Raw genomic sequence first — 19,077 nt, 5'->3', positions numbered from 1 at the left:
TAATATGACAGATGTTTAGCACGATGCAATATTCATTGAAAGTATAGCGTGCGCTAAAGGGATGTCCAGCAAGCAAAACATTCTCTGGCACTAATCCTAGCATAGTGCAGCAATGTTTTTAGATCACCCTGCACTATCAATAGCGCTCCACTTGTAATCTAGACCAATGTGTATGTAAGATAGTTTTTCAATTTATTGTAAGAATAATATCCACAATTATGCCAGCACTGGACAACTATGTTGACAAAAAATGCTAAATTAATTCCAGGTTCAGTAACATCTATAAGATTTAGAGCATTAAATATGGAAACTCATTATTGACACATAAGGAAAGACTGAAATGGTTTATTTCCTTTTGTGTAAATACAGAATTAATTAGCTTACTCTTTTGTTAACACTCTGTACATTTTTTTGTGAATGAGGAAGCAAATTAATGCTGCATGTAAAGAAGTGCCAGGTTGTTTATGCTCCCAGCAGCCCTTGGTGGGCAGTAGTGCCCCCTGCTTCTCACCTCAAGCTCTCACCTGGAAACCCCTGTTCAGAAACTAACAGCAGCATCACTAATAGAGGTGGCGAGGAAAGAGCAGTAGGAGGAGGGGAGGACTTGGCTGGGTGTATTGTAGACAGTCACTAATTCACTCCAAGAGACAGCTGTCTCTTCACCAGCAGCCTGCTGCTGCCTGTCACCTAGTGTCCCATGGATATAGTACAACACCCTCAGGAGAGTTCCTCAAACTCTCTGATGCCTCAGCAACTAATACAATAAGATACAACATCCTGGCCAAAAACCAGAATCTTCCTTCATTCTCTCTCTTCTATTGAGTTGTGCGCTTGTTGTGTTACATATTCGCCTCCTCCCTCCTCCTCCTCCTCCCGCAGGGATCAGCCTCACACCATGGAGGGCAGCAGCAGCCCGCAACCCCAGGATCATGAGGGCATAGAATCCTGGCTGGACGATCACTGGGATTTCACACACTCTTACTTTGTTAGGAAAGCTACGAGGTAAGTAAATATAGGGCTGAGGGGGAGCTGGGCACAGTAAGCTACATAACTGGGTGTAGTGGGCACAAGAGACAACAAGCTATGCATTGGGGTCCTGGTATATACAACACAGGGTAATACAATGCAAGGGGCACAGCATGATAACAAGTTTAAAAGAATGCATTTTATGCTGGGATGTTTAACTCTTTCCCTGCCAGAGAAGGCTGTTTATGTCATTAGCATATATTGGGGATATGCTCCAATTCTAGAGTATTAAACCAATAATATACTGTCACTAAATTATCAGATAACCGTAATGTTATGCTATGTTTCTTGCATTAGATGCCATTTTATGTGAAATTACAAACAAATTACATATTGTTATTAAGTATCATACATAGATTTGGACTTTTCTCTATGTTGGATACTTTTCTGTTTTGTTTTTTGCATGCTTTGGGTTTTTTTGAATTGTATTTGTTAAGGTGCAAAAACGTATCAACTATAAATAGTTATTAAAGTATCAAAGACTACATCCATATAGTTTACCTTTTATTTACAAACCCAAACAATCTGTACATCACTGGGGGGGGTTCAGAACAGTAGTCTGGTTGAAATCATTGTCTGGCTGTTAATGTAGCTGCATTCATTTTTAATACTATACTTAGTACATTGTGTAAATGAATTTGTCCCCTTGCAAAATGAATGTAAAATGTAAATAGCAATTCCCTGCTCTGGTAGCATTGTGTGCATAGGTGCATGATTCACAGTTTTCTAAGCACTACCCAGTTCATGTGTTCTATTGAGTTGTGTAATATTGGGAATGGGTAGCTATTCCAGGCATTTTAAAGAATCAGCTTCTCATCTGCAGATTGGTGAATTCTAATTTAATTTATCCAAATATGCTCCTCTTCCTTCCGTCTGCTGGGGAGGATCCTAAGGACAATCACACACAGATGCTTTAGGAAGTTGTGTTATGCCTCACATAAGTTTTTTTTACATATACTGTACTTGCATAGCTTCATGCATACATCTCCTCCTCCCATATTATTCTGGTTCCTGTTTTATTTGTGTGTGACTCGGGAGCATGTGGCAGGGGAAGCCTGGCCGTGAGTCCTCTGCAATAAGCGAGGCTACTTTCTCTGTTATCCAGGAGCTGGGGGAGAGCTCGGGGTGCCGCGCAGAGAGCTGGGTGTCTGCCCAGGGGCTCACTGGACACAGCAGCAGCAGCAGCAGTGAGAGCAGAGCACCAGTAAACTGCACCATACAGTAAGTACTCAGTAACTGAGAGTACCTACGAAGATCCATCTCTGCACAACTATAAATAACACAGTTAACATATAGCTGCCATATAGTGAGGCAACAAAAGCTTTGCAGTCCTGTCTGGCAGCTAAAGGGTTAAAATCCCCGCTGTTCCTTTTTTCCCCGAATAGTATTCACTTTCACTTTTTGCTGCCTGCTATTCACTGTCTCTCTCACACGCACTGACCTTTGTTTTCCAGACATTTATCAGCTTTTGATGCTTTCTCTTGTTGCTCACTATTTGCTATGAAGCAGTTGAGCTGGGAGACTGTGGGTCTATAAGAGAATAAACAATGTCACTTTGTAATAATAATAATACATTGTGCAGATGTTTGTGTTTGCACATCTGCATATACACATAATAAAATTAATATGTTTATATTTGGCTTTGTGTGTTTATGGCTATTTTATGAGTGCAACCTCTTTTCCTAGGGTGCAATGAGTAAAATATATTTAGTTGTTATGATCACAAGCTTGTGGTAAGTTATCTGAGTCTTGGGCTATTCACTCCTAATAAGGAGAGGAAACAGCAGAGATATCCAATGTTACTGGGAAACTTAACAAACAGGATAGAGCTCAGTGGCTAAGGATCAGTGGCTAATGCCCATAACTAACCTGCATGCAAAATAATGTATAATGTCTCACCTACAGAAAAAGGACATTTTAAAATTATTATTTTAGCACACAAGTTGTATAGCACAGTAAAAAATATTAATGTTTTGTGGGGTTTTAGAGGCACAGTGTGTCAGTGTCAGTCCCAATATTCACATTGCTGTATTCACAGATTTTAAATTAACTGTATTTTATAAAGTTTAGAGGGAAAAATACTCATAGTGTCATGTAAAATGTATGTATGTATATATACAATTATGTGTGTATATATACTCTGTATATATATATATATATATATATATATATATATATATATATATATATATATATATATATATATATATATATGTGTGTGTATCATATGCCACACACAATTGTATATATATATATATATATATATATATATATATATATATATATATATATATATATATATATATATATATATATATATATATATATATATATATATATATAACATATATACACACAAATACATATATTTTGTGTGTGTGGCATATGGTACACACAGATATATCTAAACAATACACACCAGTAATTGCCACTATTCATTACAACATTTTTTTTTTAATTTTAGTTCTTGTAGTGTGTTAAAAGAAATAATTTATTCTTTATTTAATCCAATCTGTCTTTACAGTCTTGCAATTTAATGTAGCTCTTGCAGTGTGGTAGAAAGCTAGGAGAAAGTTTTATTTATATATTTGTTTATTACTAAGCATCTTGGCAAACAGTCATGTTTATAAAGTACCAGTAAATCTAGCTGAAGAAAAAATAATACACACACAATAGTTACTCAGTAAAATAAAAATGGTATCTAAAATTGATATTTTTCCAATAATGAATTTAAAGCCATTGTTTGGACATATTGTTTTGGATAAATCATCATTCTTCAGCTGCCTATAATTCATGGGGTGGGGATTTAGTTTCACAAAACAATATTAAATAAGACCATACATTTGTAGTTTATAATATATTTCTGCTTACTCTGTTAACCTGTTGCATAGTACAATACTCATGAAGACCAGTAGGTGCATTTTTATTGCTAAATTCATAAAGTAACCACTGATTACTAAAAAAATAACATACTAATTCTGCTTACACAGATTTTATTTTAGAACACAAATTTTTATGGGATCGATGTGGCGCTAGTCCCTGAGGCAGTGACAGTTTCTGCTTTTTGCTGCTAATGGCTTCTAAATTGTTCCACACAAACTGCTTCTCACTTGCACATCTGCAATAAAACATGCAGGGTTCACTTTGCAAGCTTGTTTGCAGTGCACCATGAAAGCTCATATGGTCAAGAGAGACTGTTGAGACAAGAACAAATTAATTATTGACTAACATTAGTGTGCCGTTTCCTAAGCCACCTGCTTCTTTCAAACCATCTGTGCCAGACTCTGAAAACATATGGAAAAGTCTAGTTTGTATATTAAAAGGCAATTCTATTCTTTTTTTTTTTTCTAGAAGTTGGTTTAAAACATGATATTTGGCAGCATGGAACAATGCAAACATTCTTAATATTTCCATTTAGCTGTTATATGCAAACTATGTGATCATTTCATATTTGGAAATATTTTTGTGGGAGCTGCAGTAGGTTACAGTGTTGTTTCCCAAACTGTGCTCTACTAAATACAGGATGCATTTTGTGTGATCACAGAGTTTCACAATATCATTTTACCAATATGTTTTATATGTAGAAAATAGAAACTGTATGTGTAGTATACACAACAGAACACAGTAACAATTTTTTGGAGAAAAGTTCTTAACTGTCTGTGATATACTAAAATGAGAATCTCATAGTCAGCAATCTTGATGGCAAGTGAATCTGGTGACATTATGGTTAGGGCGAGGGTTATGGTTAGGCGAAGGTTAGGGCTAGGGTTAGAAATGAGTTGCAGCCCTCATAGCCTCTGCAGTCATCCGAAGGGCTAACGTGCATTTGCCACACACACCCCATAATAATATTGCTTGCAACATTAAAGGGATACTGTACCCAAAAATTTTCTTTTGTAATTCAGAAAGAGCATGCAATTTTAAGCAACTTTCGAACTTACTCCTATTATCAATTTTTCTTCGTTCTCTTGATATCTTTATTTGAAAAAGAAGGCATCTAAGCTTGTTTTGGGTTCAGTACTCTGGACAGCAACTTTTTTATTGGTGAATGAATTTATCCACCAATCAGCAAGGACAACCCAGGTTGTTCAACAAAAATATGCCGGCATCTAAACTTACATTCTTGCATTTCAAATAAAGATACCAAGAGAAAGAAGAAAAATTGATAAAAGGAGTAAATTAGAAAGATGCTTAAAATGTCATGCTCAATCTGAATCACGAAAGAAAAAAATTTGGGTACAGTGTCCCTTTAATAAACAGGCAGCATTGCTTGCAGCTCCAATAGTGATTGTGCAGCTGAAAAAATGGCCCCCATGATATTTCCGTAACGGCAAAATTCCAGCGGAGAGTCAATAAAAAAATGTTCTATGGAATACTTGGTCTGTTTTATGTTTGGTGGCATAAGAGGGTCTTATAAAAGTGTGGTGTTGGGTTCCTGTAGTACTTATGCACAAATTTGGTGATGACCTATCTCCCAACATATCTACTGGACCAGAAGGAAGTCTGGATTATCTGGGGACAAAGTAAAATGGTTACATGATGGTGTGTATGGACCAGAGCAGGGGCTTTTGGTGGTTTCAGTGGGCTGGTTTGTAGTCAGATTTTTCTTTGGAACAAATTTTAAATTTCCTAGGCAGGGTGTTCCATGGGGGGATTGGGTTGTTCACATTTTTAAATTATATAACGCAGGACCTTAATAACAGGGGAGGAGGAAGCAACAAGAGTGACAGCAGAACAGAGTTGACAAATTTACTTCTGTCAGTTTTGTAAACAGTTTCTCATAAAGGCCTATTATACTCAAAATATAATCATGCATAGTAAAAAATAAATAAACTTTGCAATGTTCTTTTGTTTAGTATTTTGTCTGCTTTTACTGTGATTAAAATCTGAAATGCATTGTTTTTCTACTGCCCCAGAGAAGCAGGGGTTTGAAAAGTGCACAAGCTTATTAAATGAACACACAAAATGAGACAAATAAAATAAAATTCTAAAGGATTTCAAGAGTTGTTTCTCTGGACTGTAAAACAATGTTAATTTTGAATACAGATTATTAGCAATGCAGTAATTCAGTTCTTGTGCAAATCTATAAAAATACTTTAATGTCTATTTAAGTTCAGGATTTAAATTGAGCTATATTCAGTCTAGTAAAAAACAAACAATAATAAAATAAATAAATTGGCTGATCATTTATAATGGAATACAGATAAATTTGTTCTCATACACACAGCTGTTACTCTGCTTTTGATGTGTGCAGTATCTTCAGGATCTTTTCTCATGTCATTACTCTGTTGTAAAAGATAACTGCAATTTACGTGGGTGGGGTATGAGCAAAGTGTAAAGTAAGTGGGGCATTCATGTTGAATTCATGTTGAAGAAGGGACAAAAATGACTAAGCAGCTCTACCATAAATGCCATAAGAAAACAATTATATATATATAGCCCCGCCCCCAAAAAATAAAATCTCAGTCTAAGAATAAAAATAGTTAATTTAGAAAGTAATTTTATTCCTATGGCTAACATATTTTCACAAGATTATCTTTTTTAGCATGATTAACATTTATTGCTGTAATAGAACTTGAACTGTAACTAATATATACATTTTGCATACATTTCTTTTTATTATCTTCTTTAATACCAGCATTACCAAGAAATGAAACTATATCACATAAAATATACATACACATGAATGGCCTATTATCAGTTTATATGTTAAATATGTACATGCAATATTCATATTTAGCATGATCTTGTACAGTGTCCCACAAAAGTGAGTACACCCCTCATATTTTTGTAAATATTTTATTATATCTTTTCATGTGACAACACTGAAGATTTGACACTTTGCTACAATATGTACAGCCAGTGTACATTTTCTGTCCCCTCAAAATAACTAAACACACAGCCATTAATGTCTAAACTGTTGGCAACAAAAGTGAGTACACCCCTAAGTGAAAATGTCCAAATTGGGCACAATTAGCCATTTTCCCTCCCCGGTGTCATGTGACTCGTTAGTGTTACCTCAGGTGTGAATGGGGAGCAGGTGTGTTAAATTTGGTGTTATCGCTCTCTCATACTGGTCACTGGAAGTTCAACATGGCACCTCATGGCAAAGAACTCTCTGAGGATCTGAAAAAAAAAATTGTTGCTCTACATAAAGATGGCCTAGGCTATAAGAAGATTGCCAAGACCCTGAAACTGAGCTACAGCATGGTGGGCAAGACCCTACAGCGGTTTCACAGAACAGGTTCCACTCAGAACAGGCCTCACCATGGTCGACCAAGGAAGTTGAGTGCATGTGCTTAGCGTCATATCCAGAGTTTGTGTTTGGGAAATAGACGTATGAGTGCTGCCAGCATTGCTGCAGAGGTTGAAAGGGTGGGGGATCAGCCTGTCAGTGCTCAGACCATATGCCACACACTGCATCAAATTGGTCTGCATGGCTGTTGTCCCAGAAGGAAGCCTCTTCTAAAGATGATGCACAAGAAAGCCCGCAAACAGTTTTCTGAAGACAAGCAGACTAAGGACATGGATTACTGGAACCATGTCCTGTGGTCTGATGAGACCAAGATAAACTTATTTGGTTCAGATGGTGTCAAGCGTGTGTGGCGGCAACCAGATGTGGAGTACAATGACAAGTGTGTCTTGCCTACAATCAAGCATGGTGGTGGGAGGGTCATGGTCTGGGCCTGCATGAGTGCTGCCGGCACTGGGAAACTACAGTTCATTGAGGGAACCATGAATGCCAAAGTGTACTGTGACATACTGAAGCAGAGCATGATCCCCTCCCTTTGAAGACTGGGCAGCAGGGCAGTATTTCAACATGATAACGACCCCAAACACACCTCCAAGATGACCACTGCCTTGCTAAAGAAGCCTAGGGTAAAGGTGATGGACTGGCCAAGCATTTTTCCAGACCTAAACCCTATTGAGCATCTGTGGGGCATCCTCAAACGGAAGGTGGGGGAGTGCAAGGTCTCTAACATCCACCAGCTCCGTGATGTCATCATGGAGGAGTGGAAGAGGACTCCAGTGGCAACCTGTGAAGCTCTGGTGAACTCCATGCCCAAGAGGGTTATGGCAGTGCTGGAAAATAATGGTGGCCACATAAAATATTGACACTTTGGGCCCAATTTGGACATTTCCACTTAGGGGTTTAGACATTAATGGCTGTGAATTGATCTATTTTGAGGGGACAGCAAATTTACACTGTTATACAGGCTGTATACTCACTACTTTAACCCTTTAATGACCACAGCACTTTTCCATTTTCTGTCCGTTTGGGACCAAGGCTATTTTTACATTTCTGCGGTGTTTGTGTTTAGCTGTAATTTTCCTCTTACTCATTTACTGTACCCACACATATTATATACAGTTTTTCTCGCCATTAAATGGACTTTCTAAAAATACCATTATTTTCATCATATCTTATAATTTACTATAAAAATTTTTATAAAATATGAGGAAAAAATTGAAAAAAACACACTTTTTCTAAATTTGACCCCCAAAATCTGTTACACATCTACAACCACCAAAAAACACCCATGCTAACTAGTTTCTAAATTTTGTCCTGAGTTTAGAAATACCCAATGTTTACATCTTCTTTGCTTTTTTTGTAAGTTATAGGGCTATAAATACAAGTAGCACTTTGCTATTTCCAAACCATTATTTTTCAAAATTTGCGATAGTTACATTGGAACACTACTATCTTTCAGGAATCTCTGAATATCCATTGACATGTATATTTTTTTTTTTAGTAGACATCCCAAAGTATTGATCTAGGCCCATTTTGGTATATTTCATGCCTCCATTTCACCGCCAAATGCGATTAAATATAAAAAATTGTTCACTTTTTCACAAATTTTTTCACAAACTTGCTTGCTTGTGCAATTATGGCTTAAATTGTTGTAAATTCTTCTCTGGGATCCCCTTTGTTCAGAAATAGCAGACATATATGGCTTTGGCGTTGCTTTTTGGTAATTAGAAGGCTGCTAAATGCCACTGCGCACTACACGTGTATTATGTCCAGCAGTGAAGGGGTTAATTAGGGAGCATGTAGGGAGCTTTTAGGGGTAATTTTAGCTTTAGTGTAGTGTAGTAGACAACCCCAAGTATTGATCTAGGCCAATTTTGATATATTTCATGCCACCATTTCACCGCCAAATGCAATCAAATTAAAAAAAAACTTTAAATTTTTCCAAATTTTAGGTTTCTCACTGAAATCATTTACAAACAGCTTGTGCAATTATGGCACAAATTGTTGTAAATGCTTCTCTGGGATCCCCTTTGTTCAGAAATAGCAGACATATATGGCTTTGGCATTGCTTTTTGGTAATTAGAAGGCCGCCAAATGCCGCTGCGCATCACACGTGTATTATGGCTAGCAGTGATGGGGTTAATTATGTAGCTTGTAGGGAGCTTGCAGGTTTAATTTTAGCTTTAGTGTAGAGCTCAGCCTCCCACCTGACACATCAGACCCCCTGATCCCTCCGAAACAGCTCTCTTCCCTCCCCCACCCCACAATTGTCCCCGCCATCTTAAGTACTGGCAGAAACTCTGCCAGTACTAAAATAAAAGCTATATTTGGGCTTTTTTTTGTTTTTAGCATATTTACATATTCTGCTGTGTAGGATCCCCCCTTAGCCCCCAACCTCACTGATCCCCCACCAAACAGCTTTCTAACCCTCCCCCTCTGCCTTAATGGGCGCCATCTTGGGTACTGGCAGCTGTCTGCCAGTACCCAGTTTAGTAAAAAAAAGTATGCTTTGTTTTTTTTTTATTGCCCTTTTCTGTAGTGTAGCTCCCCCCCCCCCAAGACCAACCCCCCACCCCTTCCAGAACCCTTAGATGATCATTTAATTTTTTTTTAAATATATATATATTTTTTTTTTTTTAAAAGAGCTTTATTGAATGAACATGTTTTACAAGTTGTAGATATATATTACATAGATCAAGTTGTATACAGCAAGTGATATTCATAAGTCTGGAGCTTCAAACCTTATACAACTCCTAAAGGCTCCAATAAGTATGTTTCCTATGTTCATTACATATAAAGAATAAGTAATTATTTATAGTTAGTAACATTTGCTTATATCATATGCTAATTACTTTTTTGATAGGCCAGCTGCACCAAGCCAATTCTGCTTTAGATAAGGATACTCATATTCCTTGACTCATAGAACATGAGTTAACTGATAGTACAGCTAGCCCATCCAAATATCCACTATAATAGTGGATCTGAAAGTGAAGAGAGAACAGAAGACGCCCAGAGAGAAGAAAAGAAGAAAGAGGGAAAAAAAAAAAAAAAAGGGGGGGGAGAGGAGGGGAGGAAGGACGGGAAGTGTTGGTTATGGATGTGAATTTAAATAAGGCCAGGCAATAACTGATTACATTTTTGTGTTTTTTATGACTCCAGAATCATTATCCTAACAGAATCTGTAACTATATTGGTTTACCCTCCCAGAGCAGTGACATATATTCATGGGTGACCAGTTTACCTGCTTTGAAGTAGTGATACCTTTCCAAATTCAGCAAATCTCTCACCCCACTTCTCCACTCTCCCACATCTGGGACTTGTGCTGATTTCCAGTATTTTGGGACCAAGCTCTTAGCACAGTTCAACATAAGTACGAACAATCTTTGCTTTGCCTCTTCAGAGATCTTAGGGAGCTTATGCAGCAGTAGATAATATGGGTCTGGGGGTATAATGATGGTCAGTATTCTGCTACATTCTGCAAACACTCCCTCCCAGAACGGTTTTACGAGTGGGCATGTCCACCAAATGTGGAGCAATGTACCCTCCTCTCCGCAGTCTCTCCAGCATCCCCCTCCCATGTGAGGGTAGATCTTTTTTAGCCTTTGGGGGGTGAGATACCACCTACTTAGAAACTTGTAATGCATCTCCTGCAGACGGGCCGACACAGAAGTTTTTTTTGCTTTATCAAAGATTTTCAGCCACTCCTCAGTGTTTATATCCCTACCAAATTCCTTATGCCAAGCATCCACATAGGAAGGCAGAGTGCCCTCTTCTCTAACCAGCAGCATCTTGTAAAGCCTTGATATTAAATGAGTCTGTACTCCCTCCGTGGTGCAAAGCACCTCAAAGGGGGTTTTCTGTCTGGAGAATGACGCTTTGTCTTTAGTGCTGTCATAATAGTGATGGAATTGCGCTGTCCGAAACCATGATCTAAACATCCAGTCATCCCACTCAACCAGCTCTACCTGGGGTCTGACCTTTCCCTGATGAATTGCGTTGGAGATGGCTGCGTCAGCTAATGTATAAATTGAGCTTCGGCTGTATGGTCTGTTAGCCAGACCGTTGTCTGGATTATCTCGAACCGGTGTGACTGGGGTTTTCATTGTTGAGATTTTGCTCTCTACTTTTATAAGCTCATCACATCTCCTGAAGACATCTCCCATCATGGGATATTGCTTTATCTTCCCAGGACGCTTGGAGGATGCAACCCAGGCCATTGAGCCCACATTACTCCTCTGCAAAATGTCATTGTCTAGTCCTACCCAGGCTTTACTGGGGGAGTTGTGACACCATTCCACCAGGCGCTGCAGACCTATAGCCTTGCTATAAGTGGGTAAGTGGGGAACTCCTAGCCCTCCTCTGTCCCTTGGAAGATACAGCGATCTCCTGTTCACTCTAGGTTTGATCCCATTCCAGATGTATGTTTCAATGGCCACTTGCACCTGATGCATTATATGTGATGCAATCAAGAGTGGGACCACCTGCATGATATACAAGACTCTAGGTAGAATATTCATCTTGGCGACGTGTATACGTCCAATCCAAGATATTGTTTTGTTTTTCCATGCATTTGTGTCACGGGTAATATCGTCCCTAATGCTTTTGTAATTAATATCGGCAATTTCTTTAACCGTTGGTGCAAGTGTGATGCCAAGGTACTTCAAGCGTCCTGGAGCTATCTGTAGAGGACCTTGCGTCCGCAGTGTATCAATGACACTCTGTTGTTCTGTAATGTTGAGGATCTCCGATTTGGCCAGATTAAGAAGGAAATCGGACACTCTCCCGTATTCTTCAAACTCAATGATAGCGGCTCTGAGAGAAGAAGTCGTGTTGATCAATGTCAGCAGAATGTCATCTGCGTACATCGCCAATTTATGTTCTGTGTTATTTATTTTAATGCCTTGGATGGCTGGGTTGGCACGGATCTTGCACGCCAACACCTCCACCACCAGCGCGAACAGCAGCGGTGAGAGGGGGCACCCCTGTCTGGTGCCGTTCGTGATTTGCAGTGGCTCAGAGAGAGTACCATTGACCCTCACTCTCGCCGAAGGCGATGAGTATAAGGAGAAAGTTTTTTGGATAAAACCTGGTCCGAATCCAAATTTCCCAAGTGTGTGCCTCATAAACATCCAATTGACCCGATCGAAGGCTTTCTCCGCATCTGTTGACACTAATCCCAACGGTGCTGATTCCACCCAGGCATGTGAGATCAACTGAATAACCCGCAAGGTATTATCCCTTGCCTCTCTGGATGGGATAAAGCCAGTCTGGTCTACAGATATCAGGCGTGGCAAAAAGTTTCTGAGTCGGTTAGCGATAAGCTTTGCTAGAACCTATACATCCGAGTTGAGAAGAGATATAGGTCTGTAATTCCCAGCTATCTCAGCAGACTTACCAGGCTTGGGAATTACAGTGATGAATGCTTCAAGCATTGTGCTGGGCAGTACCGGGTTCTCCGTTAGATGATTAAACATTTTGAGCAAGTGAGGTGTCAGCACATCCAGGAAGGACTTGTAATATTTTATGCCAAATCCATCTGGACCCGGGCTCTTACCCGTAGGAAGGTCCTTGACTGCCAGTACTATCTCTTCCGCTGTGAAGGGCCTCTCCAATATGTCTGCCTCTTCTTTGGTCAGTGTAGGGGTGTCAACCCTTCCAAGATAGTCTGTTATCTCTTGTTCCAGAGCAGGGGTCGCCCCTAATCTTGGTTCCTGACCACTGGGCTGGCGGATATTATATAGGGCTTCATAAAAGTCCCTAAACACATTTGCAATTGATTGCCCGTCTTTTTGCATGTTGCCGCTTTTGTCAGCAATTTCATAGACATATGTTTTAAGTCTTTGTCGTGCAATGGCACGAGCCAGTAGTTTTCCGGCTTTGTTTCCTTGTTCAAAAAACCGTTGCCTGAGTTTCAGAGCTTTAGCCTGATTCTCTGCTTGTAGATGTGACAAGAGTGCTGTCTTAGCCTCAGCTAGTTTCTGCTTTAAAGTGTCACTCCTGGGTGAGTCCTTGTGTGCTTGTTCCGCTTTTGTGACTTTGGATAAGAGAGTGTCATATTGTTCTCTCTTTTTACGATTTTGCGCCGCTTTATGTCTGATCAGGATACCTCGGATCACGCATTTATGCGCCTCCCACACCGTGGTATGGCACAATGAACCATCCAAGTTGAGCCTAAAATATTCGTCAATACTATTCCACAATTCCTGTTTAAGTACTGGATTGTCAAGCATGGTATCATCCAGTCTCCATAAAAAGGGTGTAGTCGGTATTTCAGGCCAGCCAATAGAACATTTCACTGGCGCATGGTCCGACCATGTGATCGGTCCAATGCTGCTGCTGGCTATCAAAGAAAGCCCTGCTGAATCAGTAAATATATAGTCAATTCTTGTGTACTTCCCATGTGGATGGGAATAGAAAGTATAATTTCTAGCTGTAGGGTGAAATGTGCTCCAGATATCATGCAAAACCATTTCCCTCAGTGTTTTAGTGAGGTGCTTAAGTACTTTGAGGGGGACGCTGGAGAGACCATCTGAGGCATCTATTTCAGGATTAAGTGAGGCATTAAAGTCCCCGCCCACAAATAGGGTCCCTTTCTGTGACTCCATGATTTTACGTGTCACTTTCCTAAGAAACATGTCCTGTGAGGAATTTGGTGAATAGATATTAACTAATGTGACATGTTTGTTAAAAATTGTCCCGGTCAATATCAGATATCTGCCTTCAGGGTCTTTGTGAGTTTGGTCTAGTCTGAAAGGTATCCGTGAGTGAATCAGAATACCCACCCCATTCTTTTTTGAAGGCCCTGAGGCAAAATACGCCATCGGGTAATGGTGACTATACCATTTGGGCTCGCTTAGTCTGGAAAAGTGAGTTTCTTGTATGAGGACTATATCCCCGCCCATTTTATGGAGGTCTCTAGTGATCATGGACCGCTTTCCCGGGCTATTGAATCCTTTCACATTTATGGTAATGAGATCTATGGGGCTAGGCCCTCTACTTCTCTGAGGTGGGGTCATTGTATTGCCTTCAGTTAAGGGAAGGTGAGAGGGGGTTAAGGGTGGGAAAAGGGGGAAGGTGAGGAAAAAAAAAAATATATATAATTAGGGTTTTCTGCGCAGTTGTTAGAGGAACAGTAAAATGTTAGTAATATGTTGTGAGAATATCCTCTAAACTTAAGATTTTATAGGCAGGGTGAGACAGATAGGTGTCTAAACCCTCAAAATCTACCAGGAGAATAATATATGGGTTTTTTTTAACTTTTATTAACTTTTTCTGCAGTGTAGCGGTTCCCTCCCGCTCCCGCCCCGTGCACGCGCCCGCCCGTCGCCCCCCCGTGCGCGCTCCCGTCTATCCCACCCCCCTCCACTCGGCACATCGATGGCCGCCCACCCGCCTCCCAGACTTGCTCCCACCCACCAACAATACCGGCCACCGATGTCCGGTGCAGAGAGGGCCACAGAGTGGCTCTATCTGCATCGGATGGCCAAGGGGGGTTATTGCAGGATGCCTCGATATCGAGGCATCACTGCAATAACCGGAAAGCAGCTGGAAGCGAGCAGGATCGCTTCCAGCTGCTTTCCAGACCAAGGACGTACGCCACACGTCCTCGGTCATTAACTGTATTTTTTTTGAGGACGTGTGGCGTACGTCCTTGGTCATTAAGGGGTTAAATTGTAGCAAAGTGTATTTTCTTTAGTGTTATCACATGAAAAGATATAATAAAATATTTACAAAAATGTGAGGGGTGTACTCACTTTTGTGAGATACTGTATATATTGTATTGCTTTCTAGTTCTAGATATTTGTTACTTTATTATTTTTTGATGTTTGCCTTTCGGTTCTGTTTGTTTTACGCATTGAAGTGTATTGCTGTGTTTTGTATTTTGTTTTTGCTTAGTTTGAAATAATTATTGTTTGTTCAGTGTCGTCACTGGTTTCTTTCATAGACCTTCTTATATAATGAGGAATGAGGATTCCCTGGTAGTTTAATAAATAATAATGACATGTATGACTTGCTTTCAGATCAGTTGAAAAACATTGTTGTGCTTAAGTAAAGATTTGTTGTATCTATCTATCTGTCTATCTTTTTATCTATTTATTTATCTATGTATCACAAAAGGAAACTACTAATTGTTAGATAATCTATAAATAGAAATATATTTATTCATAATAAATAAATATTTAAAGTCAAATATGAACACAAAAGCTAATAAAAGACATATCTATTGTGTGAAATGAGATCTCTGAATAAATAGGCTTATATTAATTTCTTAACCAAATATATATTTTTTCATCATTTAACTAATAAAAACACCAAAAACAATCAGAAAGTATAATATTTTTTCTGATTTATTATTACTATTATTATTATTATTATTATTATTATTATTATCAGTAGTAGTAGTATTGCTATTAATAGTAGTAGTAGTTGTATCATTTAATTTGCATTGAGAAATTCTGATGTGTTCTTTTTATCATTTGCAGATTTAATTTTCTCTTTTTGAACATTTTTTCAAGCTGTTTAGTGTTTTTATTTCCTTTTTGCTTATCTGTAAAATACATACAGTATATATAGCTTTTAGGGGTTAAAGGGACATGAAACCCACATTTTTTATTTCATGATTCAGATAGAACATGTAATTTTAAACAACTTTCTAATTTACTTCTATTATCTAATTTGCTTCATTCTCTTGATATCCGTTGACGTAAAGCATATCTAGATAGGCTCAGTAGCTGCTGATTGGTGGCTGCACATAGATGCCTCGTGTGATTGGCTCACCCATGTGCATTGCTATTTCTTCAACAAAGGATATCTAAAGAATAAAGCAAATGAGATAATATAAGTAAATTAAAATGTTGTTTAAAATTGTATTCGCTATCTGAATCGTGAAATATTTTTGTGGGGTTTAATGTCCCTTTAAGTTTAATCTTCCTTGATGCATAGATACAAAATATAGACAGATCTACAGCCCAAAGGCTGAGCAGTTCTGCTTGATATTTGTATGTGAATCTAATGCTCATCTTGTATCTTTTAGAAAACAACGGAATACAAGCAGCATTTCTTGAGATTTTTGGGGGGTTTAAACATTCCAAAAGCTCTTTATATTTGCAGGCACTCTCTGTATATATTTTTAGTGAGAGCCTCTGGCTTATGTATAGTTCCAGGATACTTTATATTTTATATATGCTCTAGGTATTTTAGATCAAACTGTGTTGGATTCAATATAAATCAGTTTGCCATATTTTTAGCTATTTTACTTTTTTTTATTATAAGTTTATTTTGAAGGTACAAAGAAAATGTAATGACAAAAAAAAAGTTGGAGTTTATGTTCTCCCTCATATGTTCAAATGCCAGGAAAAAAGGGGCTTGCTTGACATAAAAAACTGAGATATTTGCTTTTAACCTTCTACATTTGTAACCTTTGTGGTAGTTAAAAAGAGGTCTTGCCTAAAGGGTGTCCTTTTCCAACTATGCATGCATGCAAGCTTTTTATCATGTAACAAAGTTAGGTTAGGAACACACACACAATACTAATCCATGGAATAGTTGCTCACTGGCTGACAAGCAAAACTTCCACAGCACTATTGGTTGACAGCAACATGCTCTATAAGTATATCTTATTTTAATACAGTTTTGCAAAAATGTCCTTTTTTTATATGCATCAATGAAAAAAATAATGTATAGTCTCTTTGTTAAAGGGACAATGTATTCAGACAAGCTGCTAATTAAGAGTACAGCTGAAAAGCAGATGATGGAAAACCATTTTAAATGAGCTGGTTTCTCTCTCATCTAGGAAGTTGATTTATTTTGCTGTCTCTTGGGAACATAGATTTTCTGTAGCCAATACTGCAGTATTGAAATATTAAGTATAGGTGATGGTTTCAACAGCCAAAAGCAGCTATTTCAAATGACAGAATAAAGGTACATTTTGAATTTGCAAACAGCAGGTAAAATGAATAATTTGGAACACATTAGAGGGGATAATATTTTACAGTACTATTAAATGAGCACTTAAAACCCAAAATAACCAAAATTGTTTTTTTTTGCCGTTTAACATATCTGTAAACAACACTACAAATTACTATTTTCTAATTGCTGTAATTAAATATAGCGCTAGAATTCCCAATTGCTGGTATTTTACTGGCATAGTCTTTATTTATAAAATTAATTTCAATGTAGATTTGTAGATAATAAAGAAAATATGTGTAAAATAAAGGTTATGTTGGGGTGTAACTAATTTGAAATAATATTCTAAAATAATTCCATGCAGCTTAAAGGGGCATGGAACCTTTATTTTTTCTTTCATGATTCAGTAAGAGCATGCCATTTTAAACAACTTTCTAACTGACTTTTTTTTAGCAAATTTTCTTTTTGGTATCTTTTGTTGAAAAGCAGGGATGTAAACTCAGGAGCGTGCACGTGTCCAGAGCACAGTTTTATAATAATGTTAGCCATTTGCAAGAGCACTAGATAGCACCACTATTTCCTGTCATATAGTGCTCCAGAAACCTACCTAGGTATCTTCAACAAGGAATACATGGGAACAAAGCAAATTTGGGAATAGAAGTAAATTGGAAACGTATTGTAAAATTGCTTGATCTGTCTAAATCACAAAAGATTTTTGTTGGGTTTGATAAATGCATAAGTACTCATGCTAATTAGTATAGAGAGTGGTTCCAGAAAAGTTGGCCAGATTTAAAAACAATTTGCCTTCCCAAAACCTACATTTTGTTTTACAAATTAAAGGGACATGAAACCCACATTTTTTCTTTCATGATTTAGAAAGAGAATGCAATTTTAAATATCTTTCTAATTTACTTCTATTATCTCATTTGTTTTATTTTCTGGATATTCTTTGCTGAAAAGCATATCCAGATATGCTCAGTAGCTGCTGATCGGTTGCTGCACATAGAAGTATCGTGTGATTGGCTCACCCATGTGGATTGTTTTTTCTTAAACTAAGGATATCTAAAAAATGAAGCAAAATAAATAATAGAAGTAAATTGTAATGTTGTTTAAATTTGTATTCTCTATCTGAATCATGAAAGAAAGATTTTGGGTTTAGTGGCCCTTTAATTTAATGGGAGGTTTTATATTCAAAGGTTGTTTTGGACATTTCCAGCGTTTTTAATCACACCGACACACGGCGACAAGCCGGATTTCCCGCATGGCTATTGGCTAAAAGGTGTAAACGTCACCTCTCAGCCAAATAGCGTTCTGCCGCGTGCTTCCTGAGCAGCTCAATGTGGTGAATGCTGCAAATAAATAAAGGATCAAAAGTTCTAGGGAGCGCTCAGACACAGCACTCGATGCGGCAAAGGTTACCAGGAACCCTGCAGTGGCCTTCAAGTAGAGAGTCACACCCCCTCCAATGTGTCGTGATGACGTCACAACTTCACCCGACTGGTGCGAGGACAGGAACGTTCCACCTGCGCTCCAAATTCAAACAGAGATATTGGTAGGTAAAGGAATGCAAAGAAAATAGTATTTGATCCAACTCCTTTATTTGTAATGAATCACATTACAAGTGTATAGGCAGGTATATAGGCATCAAAAATAATACGGCTGGCAGCTCAGGTCAGGTATGCCTATATACCTGCCTATACACTTGTAATGTGATTCATTACAAATAAAGGAGTTGGATCAAATACTATTTTCTTTGCATTTCTTTACCTACCTGGGTGCGCTGACTACGAATATCTCTAAATAAATAAAGGAGCTTTCAGCATAAAGTATTCACCTTTCAGCCAAATAGCGTTCTGCAGTTGATCAACATTTTTATGGTGATGACCACCATT

The 19,077-nt window shown here is 38.2% G+C and overlaps 1 protein-coding gene across 1 annotated transcript in view; it reads left to right on the top strand.

Annotated features, from left to right (window-relative positions):
* Positions 1 to 783: 783 nt before the first annotated feature.
* Positions 784 to 19,077, top strand: part of PDE5A (phosphodiesterase 5A) — a 530,049-nt gene continuing 511,755 nt past the window's right edge. Inside the window, exon 1 of the mRNA XM_053703601.1 lies at positions 784 to 1,002. Within this exon, the coding sequence (XP_053559576.1) occupies positions 896 to 1,002 (107 nt within the window). The 5' untranslated portion in view covers positions 784 to 895. The remainder of the gene's footprint in view (positions 1,003 to 19,077) is intronic.

The sequence above is a fragment of the Bombina bombina genome, chromosome 2, assembly GCF_027579735.1.
Source record: "Bombina bombina isolate aBomBom1 chromosome 2, aBomBom1.pri, whole genome shotgun sequence".
Lineage (NCBI taxonomy): Eukaryota > Metazoa > Chordata > Amphibia > Anura > Bombinatoridae > Bombina > Bombina bombina.
The sequence above is the reverse complement of the archived record's forward strand: the minus strand, read 5'-3'. Positions and strand labels throughout refer to the sequence as shown.